Source organism: Pelophylax lessonae (assembly GCF_965119305.1).
Source record: "Pelophylax lessonae genome assembly, chromosome: 3".
NCBI classification, from domain to species: Eukaryota; Metazoa; Chordata; class Amphibia; order Anura; family Ranidae; genus Pelophylax; species Pelophylax lessonae.
The window spans coordinates 291823870-291838864 of NC_138770.1; the positions used below are offsets into that span (position 1 = coordinate 291823870).

General features: G+C 41.7%; 1 protein-coding gene across 1 annotated transcript in view; it reads left to right on the forward strand.

Moving 5' to 3' along the window:
* The window catches only part of LOC309551109 (putative cation-transporting ATPase 13A5), a 252741-nt gene that overhangs the window by 179794 nt on the left and 57952 nt on the right, over positions 1–14995 (forward strand). Inside the window, exons 18-20 of the mRNA XM_082251555.1 lie at positions 21–145; positions 8222–8385; positions 13347–13484. Of these exons, the coding sequence (XP_082107681.1) occupies positions 21–145; positions 8222–8385; positions 13347–13484 (427 nt within the window). The remainder of the gene's footprint in view (positions 1–20; positions 146–8221; positions 8386–13346; positions 13485–14995) is intronic.

Consider the following 14995-nt stretch of genomic DNA (forward strand, 5'->3'; position numbering starts at 1 on the left):
AAACATTAACATATTTCCAGGGAGGAGGTGGAGCATGATCTTTTATTTCTGGGATTCTTGATAATGGAGAACAGGCTTAAGCCAGAAACAAAACCAGTTCTCCGCGAACTAAAATCTGCTAACATAAGAACAATCATGGTGACAGGTAGGACTACATATAAGTAATGAAATTAGCATGTCCTTTTGTGTACCTATGTCTGTATAACATGGTTTATTATACCTTTGGCACAATGGCTCACGATTGTCTGCTAGAGCTAGACAAGGTAAGCTGTAACTAATTTTCTTTCAGACTGTATAATCAAGGCGATTCCCCTTCCTAGCAAATCACAGTGCTGCTGCATGACGATTGGCCGCTCATGCACCCAGGGCTGTCACATTTAGACAGGGCAGCATCAAATCACAACATGAAGTTAATACAAGGCTTCCTCTCTTTGTTTTCAGTGGCATATGTAGCTTGTGGAAATGGCATTAAGTGAACATGTTCACTAACCATTTTTTTTGTTTCTTTCTTTTTTTATTACAGTAATTCTATATTTCTTCTTGTACATCACAGGACACAGAGCCATAAATCATAACATATGGGTTATTTAGCCACCTACAGGTGAAGGACACTGGCAACCAGTCAGAAAGGATGTCCCCCTATATACCCCTCCCACACAGGAAGTACCTCAGTTTTTTTGCCAGTGTCTAAAGGTGATGGTCACGGTGTAGAGTCTCTCCACATTTTTCTTCAAAGATGCTATATACCCCATATAAAGATCACTGGATCTAAGGGGTTAGCTATCAGATCTATCTAAAACAGTCAATGGACTAAAAAGATGGAACCAGAGCCTTGAGAAGCAGATTTGAGGTTTTGCCTGTAATGCTGTCCTTTGTAGGCGTTGGTCCCTGGGATCCGGACCCTTGGAATACCAAAACCCAAAGCCACCCTGTGCAGGGTGCTCTACAGGTCCAAGGCTGTGGTCCCTCTAAAACAAGGGGACCCAGTCCTTGAAGGTTGCCAAGACAAAGCTGGCCGTGATGGGTGAAGATTGGATTCCTGTTTCAAACCGAATCCTGTGGCAGGACTAGTAAGCCCCATTTAAAATATTTACACATACAGCAATTGTAAATATTTTATGCACTGTTCCCTTTAAAAGATAACAGACAGTCATGTGAGTCTCTGCATGCGACTATGGATGTTAAGCTATGCAAAATACATCTTGTTAAGCATTATTTCTTTGCTTGTTTGTTTGACACACTGTTTTCACCCTGTGCTGATCAACTGAAAGATATCAGCTGTGACAAACCAAAGTGTGCATGAGACAATGGATGTTAAGCCATGAAAAATAAATCTTGTTGAAAGCTCTGGCCTTTCCTCAGGGATTAAATGTGCCAATTGTATCAAGTGTGATTTATATGAGCTTGTGCAGTTGTGGGATTGATGCAAAGTTTGTTTAAACATTATTTCTTTGCCTATTGTTAACACACTGTTTTTACCCTGGGCTGATCACCTGAAAGATATCAGCTGTGACAAACAAAATTCAGCCTAAACTGCTCTCACCCCATGTAGTTGCTGTATTCCTCATAGCGTATAAGTGCCCGAGTGTTCGTCTCCTCCCTCGATAGCGTGTTTGTGGCGAATGCCCATTCGCACACGTGTGAATCTTCACCTTTTAAAACAGGCGTACGCCGCATGGAGGGCATGTTAGAATGTGATTGGCATGCACTTGGGATGCCACGTAGCATGTCGCACATATAGCATAAATAGGCATGATTTATAAGAAACTGTTTCCAAAGGAGTAGCCTCTGTCAGAGGCTGAAGGGGACACAGAGCAGAAGCAGCTGGGTTGAGTGAGTCACTGTGGGTGTATGTTTCTGGCACAAACAGGTCCTGTATCTTGGGATAATCAGTGCTGTGTGTGATAAGCTGTATAAGCTTGGCACAAGCCTTGAGTACACTGAAGTTAGTACCTAAAGTTTGTCTTGGTATAAAGCAATGTGGACCCGAAAGAGGGCTGGGGGGGGCACAGTTGGAAGGGGCACTGTGATGCCACCATCTGACCTTGAATGTCCTAGCCATGCTACCTCTGTGCCTACTCCCCCTGAAGAGCCAGAGGCAACTAGCCAGTCTGAGCTGTTACGGTTGTCAGGCATAGTAGCTACTCAAGGGGCTTCTGCCGCAACCTACGTCACTAAGGATGATTTGGCATCGGCATTAGCCAGCCTTGAGGGTAAGATTGCAGCATCTCAAGGAGGGAGGAAATGTTATAGATCCCCCTCACCAGAGCAACCCCCTTAATCAGTTCAGGAATGGGCAGAGGATGTGGAAGAATTAGCTGATGATAACCCTATGGAAGGTCAAGCTGAGGTTTCCACTTTTGAGGGAGTCAGGGTCTCAAACCCAGAGATTGTTAGTTCAGTCTCTTACTAAAATGGTTCGGTCTGGATACAAATTCCCTCCCTTAGAGATAGCTGAAGTATATTTCCTCTCTAGGCTCATTGCACCCTTCTCATAGTCCTCGGACGTTTCCCCATACATCCGCTCTTGGAGCAAGAAATGCATAATGATTGGGATCATCCTGATTTTTTTGTTCCTCCTAAAAGGTTTTCACTATTGTATCCTATGGAGGAAAAATTTATTCAGAAATGGAATATACCCACTGTGGATGCTGCAATTTTTTTGGGTTAACAAGAGTTTAACCTGCCCTGAGGATAATGCCCAGGTTTTTAAAGATCAAGCAGATAAGAAGTTGGAATCTTTATTGAAAGCCTCCTTTGCCATTGCAGGATCTGCAATACAACCAGCAGTAGCGGCCATAGGAGTTTGTCATTCTTTAAAAGATCGTGCAAAGCGAGTGTCCAAGACCTTTCCTTCTCAAAGAGAGTCTGTCAGATCTACCTCGCAGTTTGTTTCACAGTGGGTGCTCTTACGGACTCCATAGGGAAAATGTCACAGTTTGCTCTGACGGTGCACATGTGCAGAATCCTTTGGATAAAGAGCCAGTCTGTGGAATCACCATGTACAAGGTTGCTGGCTGGCTTCCCTTTTCTGAGAGAATGCCTTTTTGGTGACAATCGGGATAAGTATATCCAAAAAATCTGGGAGGGAGGGAGGGAGGGAGGTCTGGGCAAAGACTGATAACAGAGGTTCTGGAGAGCAAAAGGTTCACGGGTTTTTACTCAAACCTGTTCATAATCCCCACACCAAGCAGGGATATGAGATCTATTCTTGATCTCAAAACTCTAAACCAGCTTCTGAACGTTCGTACTTTCTGTATGGAGTCCATTTGTTCAGTCATAGCCTCCCTGCAGGGAGAGGAATTTCTAGCATCCATAGACATCAAGGATGTGTATCTTCACGTGCCTATATTCCAGGCTCATCAAAGATTTCTATGCTTTGCAATAGAAAACCATTATTTTCAGTTTTCAGTCTGGACGATCTAGTACTTATAGAACGATCGGCTTCGGCTCTAAGCCAAAATGTCTTCCAGACAGTACAGTTCATGGAACGTCTGGGTTGGATACTGAACTTGGCAAAGTCAGCATTACAGCTGGTGCAGTGTCTGAAATTGCTGGGTCTTCTTGTGGACACATTACAGGCAAAGATATTCTTGCCAACAACAAAGGTCACAGACCTGAAGGATCTGGTTCGGTTCGTAGTAAGGCTGAGATATCCTTATGTATGTCTTTGCATGAAGTTATAGGGGAAGATGGTGTCCGCATTTGAGGCAATTCCCTATGCTCAATTCCATGCCAGACCCTTGCAGAACAACATTCTGTCTACATGGACTGGAAGTGTTCAGTCTCTGGACTGGTCCATGTCTCTGGTGCCAAGAGTACGTTAGAGTCTGAATTGGTGGTTGGTGACCATAAATCTGGAGAAGGGGAAATCCTTTCTTCCAGTTACCTGGAAGGTGGTGACTACAGATGCCAGTCTCTCCGGCTGGAGAGCAGTTCTGGAGGAAGTCACTGTCCAGGGTAAATGTTTTTGGGTAGAGAGAGGTCTCTCCATCAACATTCTGGAAATCTGAGCAGTGAGTCGGGCTTTGAAATACTGGATGCCCAGACTTCGGGGTCACCCTGTCAGGGTGCAATCTGACAATGCCACAGCCGTGGCTTATATCGGCCATCAAGGGGGCACAAACAGTCAGTCAGCCCAGAAAGAGGTGGATATCATCCTGTTCTGGGCAGAGAAGTTTGTGACATGGCTGACAGCAGTTTTCTTTCCAGGAATAGAACACGAGAGACATATAGCGGAGGAGAGCAAAAAGAACCCCAAGAAGTTTTTTAAGTATATAAACAGTAAGAAAGCGAGACCAGAACACATTGGCCCCATAAAAGATGATAAAGGAAATATGGCCACTGAGGACAGAGAAAAGGCGGAAGTGTTAAATCATTTCTTCTCTTCAGTCTTCACAAAAGAATCGGGGGGCTACACAAACCCAGCTTGTAAGGCCGAACTAAATAATACACCTCAGGAAGTGCCACCATGGCTAACAGAAGATAGACTTAGAGCCAAACTAGAGAAACTTAACATAAATAAATCCCCGGGACCGGATGGCTTGCACCCGAGGGTTCTTAATGAGCTCAGCCAGGTGATCGCCAGACCATTATTCTTGATCTTTAAGGATAGTTTACAGACGGGTATGGTGCCAGCTGATTGGAAAAAAGCCAATGTGGTACCAATATTTAAGAAGGGGCCGAGATATATCCCGGGTAACTATAGGCCGGTCAGCCTAACATCTGTAGTCTGCAAAATTTTGGAGGGGATGTTAAGGGACCACATACAAGACTTTAGTAATGAAAACGGTATTATAAGTAGTAATCAGCATGGATTCATGAAAAATCGTTCGTGCCAAACCAATCTATTAACCTTCTACGATGAAGTGAGCAGCCACCTAGATAAAGGTAAGCCTGTGGATGTGGTGTATCTGGACTTTGCAAAGGCCTTTGACACCGTTCCCCACAAACGATTACTGTACAAACTAAGGAAGGTAGGTATGGATCAGAAGGTGAGTAACTGGATAGAGAACTGGCTCCAGGGGAGAGTACAGAGGGTGGTGATTAATGGGGAGTACTCGGATTGGGCGGGTGTGGAAAGTGGGGTCCCCCAGGGTTCTGTCCTGGGACCAATCCTGTTTAATTTGTTCATAAATGATCTAGAGGAGGGGATATCTAGCACAATCTCAGTATTTGCAGATGATACTAAACTAGGCATGCCAATATCTTCTATGCAGGATGTGGAAACCTTGCAAGCAGACCTGAACAAAATAACGGGGTGGGCAACTACATGGCAGATGAGGTTTAATGTTGATAAATGTAAAGTAATGCACTTGGGGGCCAGAAACCAGAAAGCAAGCTACTCACTAGGGGGGGAACCTCTGGGTGAGTCTAGGATGGAAAAGGACTTGGGGGTACTGGTAGACAACAAGCTTGGCAGTGGCATGCAATGCCAAGCCGCCGCAAGCAAAGCCAACAGAATACTGGGATGTATAAAAAAGGGGATTCACTCCAGAAATAAAGAGATTATTCTCCCACTCTACAAGACTCTGGTCCGGCCACATCTGGAGTATGCTGTCCAGTTCTGGGCACCGGTCCTCAGGAAGGATGTGCTGGAACTGGAGAAAGTCCAGAGAAGGGCAACAAAAATAATTAGGGGAATGGAGGACATCAGCTATGAGGAAAGACTACAAGCCCTGAACCTTTTCTCTCTGGAGAAAAGACGATTGAGGGGGGATATGATATCAATGTACAAATACTGTACTGGTGACCCGAGCATAAGGAACAAACTATTCAGAGAAAGGAGATACAATAAGACACGTGGCCACTCACTAAAACTAGAGGAAAGGCGGTTTAACCTTAAAGTGCGTAAGGGGTTCTTCACTGTAAGAACGGTAAGGATGTGGAATTCTCTTCCACAAGCAGTCATATCAGCAGGGAGCATTGATAGTTTCAAAAAACTATTAGATGGACACCTTAAAGACCACAACATACAGGGGTATACAATGTACGGTTAAAAGCAAACACACACACGCATCATAGGTTGAACTGGATGGACTGATGTCTTTTTTCAACCTCACTAACTATGTAACTACTTAACTATGAATAGAGAACTGGCAGGCGGATTTTCTGAGCTGTCAACAGATGTTTCCTGGGAAATGGTCCTTACATCCTGAGATTTTTCAATCAATCTGCCTACACTGGGGGGGTTGAAGATGTAGATCTGTTGGCATCCAGGTTCAACAACAAGTTGAAGAGATTTGTGTCCAGGACCAGGGATCCACTCGCAGTCCGAGTGGATGCTTTAGTGACTCCTTGGAAGAATTATTACCTAATTTATGCCTTTTCTCCTATACAGCTGATACTGCATCTACTGTGCTGGATCCAGCTAGAGGGGAAACCAGTAATCCTGGTAGCTCCAGCATGGCTGAGGAGGGTTTGGTATGCACAAATCCAAAGGTTGGCAGTGACAAGGCCTTGAGCTCTTCAACTGTGTCCAGACCTACTCTGGCAAGGTCCGATATTCCACCCTGCTGTACAGTCTCTAAATTTGATGGCTTGGCTATTGTAGCCTTAATCTTGAAGGAGTGGGGTGTATCTGCCCTGCAGTTTATACTCTGATAAATGCTAGGAAACCAGTCTCTATTACAGGGGCTGGAAAATCCTACATTACCTGGTGTGAAGCCAGGAAATGGCATCCCCGCAAAAATATAATTGGGAGAATTCTAGCTTTCCTTCAAGCAGGGGTAGATATGAAATTAGCCTTGAGCACTAATAAAGGACAAATTTTAGCCTTATCGGTTTTCTTCCAAGAACCGATCGCTTCCCATTCCTTGGTTCAGACCTTCATCCGGGGAATGTTACGTTTGCTTCCACCTGTGAAACCACCATTATGTCCTTGGGACCTAAATTTGGTGCTGGAAGTTTTACAAAAACAGCCTTTTGAACCTCTGGGGCAGGTGATCCTGGTTCTTTTGACCAGGAAACTGGTCTTTTTGATTGTGATAACTTCGGCTAGAAGGGTATCAGAACTAGCAGCTCTTTTTTGTAAAGAGCCATTCTTGATTTTTCATCAAGATAGGGTGATTCTACGTCCACACTCAAGTTTTTTGCTCAAGGTGATGTTCGCCTTTTATTTGAATCAGGACATGATACTACCTTCCTTTTTTCCAGATCCTCACTCACGGAGGAAACGTTATTGCATTTTCTTGATGTAATGCGTGCACTTAAGTTTTACTTGGAAAGATCAGCTCGAATTCGGAAGACCGAGAGCTTGTTTGTGCTGCCAGAAAGGCCCTGGAAGGGGTTGGCAGCATCTAAGTCTACAACTACTTTTTGGATTAGCCAGGTTATTACCCAGGCGCATGATTTAGAAGGGAAGGTTCCACCTTTTTCTGTAAAGGCACATTCTACCAGAGGAGTAGGTGCCTCTTGGGCACATCGCCATCAAGCCTCTATGGCTCAGATTTGCAAGGCCGTGACCTGGTTGTTGGTGCATACGTTCACTCGTTTCTATGGAGTGGATGTTGGGACCCAGGAGGAATCTGCATTTGGCCGCAGTGTTCTTGCAGGCAGTGGTGTAATCCTTTTTGTGGTCGGATGGCGGTATTTTTTTTGGTGTCCCCCTCCCCTCAGATGCATTGCTTTTGGGACATCCCATATGTTATTTATGGCTCTGTGTCCTGTGATGTACAAAAAGAAAAATAGATTTTTTAATACAGACTTACCTGTAAAAAACATTTCTTGAAGCACATCATGGGACACAGAGGTGCCTCCCCTCTTCTATGGGGCCTTTATTGCTTGCTACAAAAATAAGGTACTTCCTGTGTGGGAGGGGATATATAGGGAACATCCTTTCTCATTGGTTGCCAGTGTCCTTCACCTGTAGGTAGCTATATAACCCATATGTTATGATTTATGGCTCTGTGTTCCGTAATGCACTTCAAGAAATAGATTTTACTGGTAAGTCTGTATTTTAAAATCCATTTATTCTTGTTCTGTTTTTGCTTCTTTCAGCATCATACATCAACTATGTTTTCTGTTTGGAGAACACTATAATGCTGAACAATGCAATTAAAGAGAAATATTACTTTGTTTTTTTGCAACATTTAATTTTAGTAATTATTCCTGTTATTATTATTATTATTATTATTATTATGATTATTATTGTTATTATTATTGGTATTATTGTTATTGATAGTATCATTATCATAATCACAATGTCTTTGTATGTTACAAGGTGATAACCTTCAGACAGCATGCACAGTGGGACTAAACTCTGGCATGATACCTGACGCTTCCAGTTTACTCATGTTCGAAGCTTGTGAGCCTAAAGGTGGTTCTTCAGCATCATTCACTTGCCAGCCAGTAGAAAAGAGCAGAGACAAATCGCATATACAAAACGTAAGTGACATACTCAGACATTAAGCAAAAATAATTATTTTGGTTTGGTTTTGATTTAAAACAAACAAGTCTAGAAGCACTGACAGTCCCACATGCACTAAAGGCATTGCTAGGCACGTTAAGCTTGTGCGATCTTCACGTATATAATTAGAAGGGGAGAACCTACTCAAAGCCTTCTTCACCACCTCATAATGATTAACTAGATGCCTAGTATTAAATACTGTAGATTCAAAAAACTTTATTAACAACTTTTTCTCCAGTTTGTTCTTCAGATATGCCAGCTATCAGACAGATCAAGTGCATTCATTTCAAATACTGTAGATTAAAAAAAAAACTTTATTAACAGAGTTTCCTCCATATGTACTCCAACTATGCCAGCTATTGGACAGAACAAGTGCATTCATTTTAATTCTTGCAGCTAAGGTTGTTTAAATAAGACTGGAAACATTTGGTCATCACCAGGCTTTAAGATCTTTTGATGAACATCTGATACAGAGGCATGCAGCTACCCAGATGTTTAGTTTTATGTGATTGTTAGTACTTTAACTAGTATAATAGCTTTCTATTTTTCTTTAAAACTGCAGTGAAAAGATATCAACACAATTCTCACATATTACCACCTGACTTTGCAGTTAGATAGTCAAGTGATGGTGAACACTCCCCCCAATTTGTTACTAGATATTGCAGGATCTGTAAATAATTGGGGATCTGAGATTATCTATGACCTTGCTTTGGGAGGAAGTATAGATGAACTACTTCAGTGAATTATTACAAGACACATTAAGGGGATGCTAACTGATGTAGCTGCCAAAACTATTATCTTAATAGTTGGTGGAATTGTCCTTTTAAAGCCTAAGTTTGTGGGCTTTTTTAAAATAAACAAGCACAAGTATGGCATTTATATCTAATGAGATGCCAGCTGCCCTTGTAATATTTACATGCTGTGGAGGTTAATACAGCTGCTGGACCAATCATAGGCACATGTTAAGAGTGCTGACAATGCCACCCTTTCCTCCTTCATTTATTGAATCTGTACTATAGCCTCCATCAATGAAAAGTGTTCTATGAGTGGAGAATGGGCAGACAAATGAAAGGTCTGCCTTCTATATTAGAGCACTCTATATTAGAGCACTTTTTATTGACAGAAGCTATAGTATAGCTTTTACGAATGGAGGAGGCGGAGCAAAAAGGGTGGGAATAATCAGTACTCTTGAGGAGTGCCTATGGCAGGTCCAGCAGTTGTTAACCTATGAAACATCGGAAGCTTCTGCTGCTGGGGTGAAGGATGCAGCCAGTGTTGCAAAGGACATACAATTTCAACTGGGACAGCAGACACCAGCACAAGGGCCACTTCTCATAAATTGTAAGTTTTGTCCATTGTGCTAATTTTTTAAATTTGTTTAAAGGTAGGCTTTAAGTATATTTGCATAATAGCATACAAAAAAATAAATTTTAAGTCCTCCTAAAAGTTAGCCCTGTATCACCGTGCTCATTCAAAAATAAAATGAAATTAAATGTTAAGTGCATAAAGTGTCCCAATAGAGTGCTGGTTACAAATCAAAACAACTTGAAGTGATAAGTGAAGATTGTGTGTTGAAAAAGAAAAAGAAATGAAACCCAAACACCAAGAAGTGCTCTTTCTCTTCTCCCAGATAGTAAAACTCCGCACTCACCAGAAATGTATTACCTCTTTTTGCAAAAAGGTAATTTTCACTTGAGGTAAGCATATCACCACTTATATAACATATACTTGGTCCATCAGTGGAGTCCTAAGCCTCGAGCCGGCTAGATGGAGTCATCTCTTGTAAAGTGCTCCTGTGCCTTAAAAAGATCCTGTATGTTCCTCATTCACAAGGGGGGAAATGTAAAGGGATCTCCTAGTGTAGCATATTCAATTTTTATTAAAAACTACTAAATTGCACTAACATTATTGAGAAGTATAATGAGTATATAGATAAATCAAAAATGTCAGTTTGCGTTCCACCTGGGTTCCACCAACCAGAAATGGCGTGTCTCGGAAACTTATTTCCCCAGCAACGTCTGATGTCCGAAGACGTCTCCTCTACTAACCGGCTAGAGGCTTAGGACTCCATTGGATGATTGAAAGATTTTAAAAGAAACCAAAAGCCATTCAACACTCAAATAAAGTAAGTGTACTTAGCCATCCATGTGGATTTTGAAAAGTCCAAGCTGTATGAGTGTTAGTAAAGGTGTATCAGTCGGACAGTCCATATCTAGGATGTTATCAGTCCCTTGAAGGAATGGAGGAGATGGAGGAGGTGAGAGAGGAGGTGTCCCAAAAGCTGGGTGCATGGGACCAAGCTGGAAGCCTGACCACAACTGCTTCTGAATCAGCCGGAGTACCCCTAAAACCGACCAGGTTTCCAGCATGGTCCCATGCAGCCAGATTTTGGGACACCTCCTTTCCCATCTCCTCCATTTTTTTTTTTAAATCATACTGATGGCTCCTATACTGGGCAATGTTAAACCACATATCACATGGTTGGAGAAGTTTCAAATGTGAATTACTTGGCAATAAAGAGAGGACAGCAGATGCTGGCTACTGTGCCATAAAAGCATTATAAGTGCATCCCTCCCTGGGAGTTTTCCAGTTGTATCTGTACTTGACGCTTACCATGTATGCCACCACTTCAGTCTCATTTCAAGCTGGATACATAAGGACTGATCCTGCCTAGGATACCCTTATGATCTTCATAAGCTGCTAACTACATACAGTGGCCCATCGTATAACCCTCAGTTGGGTAGATGATGATCTTACATCACGGTCCAAACAGTGTTGGATACAAGGGGGTGACATTATCCACATGTGGTTTGTATCTTCATAAATATCCAGTATAAGGTCTCTTGATGGACTTTGTACAACACTTGATTCTAAATTACTCTGGAATATAACTTACCATAGAATCCCTTTCTAAGGAATTTTTTGCAACATTCAGCCAGGAGCTAAAAATAATTCTCATCCTACATTTGGGGGAGGCATTCATACACTATTATTGATTTTGCTGACGCATATTGTATCCCCCCATTGGGGCATATACATATCCTTATACAGTATTTTTGTTTTTCTCCCCTTTTTTTCTTTTGGGAGAGGAGGTTGTTTACACAACTTCCCTGCAGCTTCCATGGTTATATGTATTTTTAATAATTGGCCATTTATGTTTTTATGAGATAGATAGTGGGTTTTGTATTGTCCAGATAGTGGTTTAATAAAGTTGATTTCTATATTTCTATACGTGTGTCAGATCACTGGGTCCTGTTATACCAATCTATGGATACAACATATAGAGTGTATATTTGAGGTTGAGCCCAGTCAGACTTTATGTTTCCTTTTTCTCAACCACAAACTGAAGCCAATGTTTAAGGAGCGCATTCTTACAGCACTTTTGTTGGGACTCTTTATGCACTTATTATTTAATGTGATTATATTTTTAAATGAGTGCGGTATACTGTAGTCCTTATAATTTATAGTAACATTCAAGACTTCTTCTGAGGCTTGAATACACGCAGCTCTGTTTACTCACATAATTTTAAGCTTGTTGCTTTTTTTTTTTTTTTTTTTCACCTTATGCGCAGGAGTTATTATTGTTGTTTTTATTCTTACTAACTTACTTTCTAACCCAAAAGCAAATATTTCTCATATTGCAAATTACCAATTCTTAGATGCGGTGGCTGCATTCATTTTCTTTTGCAGGCTTTCTTTCCTTTATTTTACCCTGGTGATACAGCCAGTAAGTCTGCTACTTTTCAGCAGAACAAGCTGTCCTGCAGATGTAGCAGCTATAGGGTTGAGACAAACCATTTACTATTGACATTGGTGCTTACAATGGTCAGATTTTTTTCATTTTTGTAAAACCTTTATTACAAAAGGAAAAAAAAACTGTTGCTGTAACTGCTTAAATTGGTATTAAAGCTTTGTTTAAAAAAACAAAAAACAAAAAAACAAACATTATACTTACCTGCTCTGTGCAGTGGCTTTGCACAGAGCAGCTCCTGGCTCCTCCACCTCGAGCAGTGTCCCTAAAGAAAGTCACTTGAGAGAAAGTGCTCCCTCCTGTGTTGCTCTATGCATCCATTGTGGCTCAGCCCCATGTCTCAGCTCTGTCATCATTGGCTCACTGGCTGTGATTGACAGAAGTGGGAGCCAATGAGCTTCCACTGATGCCTCGGCCAATAAGGACAAGGAAGTCCCAGGATAGCTGAGGCTATTGTGACCATCACTGGATGGAAGGGAGCTCAGGTGAGGATTGGGGGGCTGGGGGTGCTGCACACAGGTTTTTTACCTTCATGCATAAATGCATGAAGGTAAAAAACTTTCAGCCTTTAGAACCACTTCAAAAAGTGTTAGCTGGGGTTTGGCTTCAATTTGTTATTGTATCTAAATCTAGTCCGTCTAACACTTCCCTTCCATCAGACAATGCTGCGGTCTAATGGGGTCTCTGTTTCTCCTTCATCCAGAGTGTAGACACCCCTCTAATATATGAAGTGTGTTACTTTCACTAGGTGAAAACAGAGGGGAAAAAGCCTAAAAAAGAAACCTAATATAGCCAGGTTTTGGGTTTATAGGTTTTCCAGTGTAATGCCACTTTAGGTACTAATTCCTAAGTGAGATAAGCCATAATACCAAATCAGAACTCAGTCTGCTAAAGTTACACCAAGGCAAGGTGGTGGTTGATTGGTTGCTTTAGTTTGCTGCATTAAATAATAACAACTTTTCACTGACACTTTTTATTTTTAAGGCTTCTTGCGTTATGGAAAAACATGCACAGGAGAATATGTTTGCTGTGTGACCTAAATAATCAAATACCTTGGTTTTTACTAATTGTTCTCCACTTATATAGTACATATGGGAAACATGGTATTTTAGAGGGCCATAGGGTTTGGATTTGAGAGACTGCAGAAACTTCTTTACAAACTTAATGAGAATATTTTCTTTTTTTTAGCATTCAGTAAAGCACCTTGTAACCACTACCACTGAGAGCATTTGGGGATTTCGTGCTAGCGCTTGGAAATATCATTATGCTATGAGTGGAAAAGCATATGATATTATGAAGCAACATTTCCCTAGTTTGGTACCAGATGTAAGTATTTAAGGATAAACAAACCTTATGAGTCAATTAATGGGTGGTATCTAAGCCAATGTGGATGTTGATGCAGATGTGGATGCAGAAAAAACTGTAGCTGATTGGTATCCAATCAGCCAATGGCTGCGAGAGCTGACCAGTGTGTTCTGGTTGGGTGGGTGAGGGGCAGTCATCCTGTTAGAACAGTATAGCATAGCTAGGAGACCGCTGTACTAACATCACATAGAATACCAAGCTCCTCTGGATTGAACGAGAAAAAACTGTCCTGGTGTACCAGGCTTTAGTTATTAGATGATGGAGACCTTATGTTTATTAGAACCTATTCTCCTGTATGATTTCAAGAAAGATATAATATGTTTCATTAGCGTATTGCTGTTTAAACTAAATAACGGTCCCAACACAGGTATCAAAAGAGGTTGTTCTAGACATCTTTCTGATGGTCATCAAGCACCCTATGATATTCATGCTGGAGAGAATATATTGATCTAAACAACTCAATACACATTTGTCAAACCCTGTGTCAAAAGAAACCATCCATAGATGGGTCACATCTCAGCCAGTTCAGCAGGAACCAGCCGAGATTTGAACCATGTGTGGGCAGGCTGATTAAACCCAAGTCGATCCATCGATCGACTGGCGCAAAATGAGTCGTCACTACCCTGCTCTGATGCGATGGCTGGAAAGACGTCACTCACCTTGCAGGAACCAGGGTGAAATGCAAACTTCACGGCAACGGAGGAGCATAGTCATGGTTCTTCCTCACGCAGGCTGGTTCCGGCAAGGATCTCCATCGCTCAGTACACAGCGGTATTTGGAAATCGGCCATTCAGTCTTTCACTCTGACGGTGCCCCTGCCTGACTCTAGACCCAGGGTGGTATGTATGTTGATGATGTTTCCCTCCCCTTATTTTTATATCAATAAACTGAACTTTCTTTATTGGACATCTCTCTTGTATTCCCTTGGATCCCTTGTTCCTATGTGCTGCCATCATATATTTTTATCCTGCTCCAGCATCCATCCTATGCTTTACTGGCCGGCAGCATAGTGACTTCCTTGGTGGCCCACTGCCCATTTCTTATCCTTCATACAACAGGCACCCCAGGAGCGCCTGGTTATTTGCTTGTGCTTTTCTAGGGCAGCATTAATGCTAAATATGGACTGAGCTGTATCAGCATATAATATTTTACTTTGCATATCTTTGTTATACATCTGCTTGCACTAGGTTGACAAAAATCTGGTGCAGCTCTGCATAGAAACCAATCACTTCCAGTTTTGTTTTTTGTTTTCAATGCTTAATTGAACAAGCTGAGGTTAGAAGCTGATTGGTTGTAATACATATCTGCACCATATTTTGTACTCTGCAGTTTTAGTAAATCTCCCCTATAGTGTTTTTTTTTTTATTGGTTGAGCTTTTTTCAACCTGACTAACTATGTAATTATGTACCATAAATACCTTTTATGGCCCTTTTACACCAGCATTTAGCTTAAAGTTTAACTGTTTGTTATA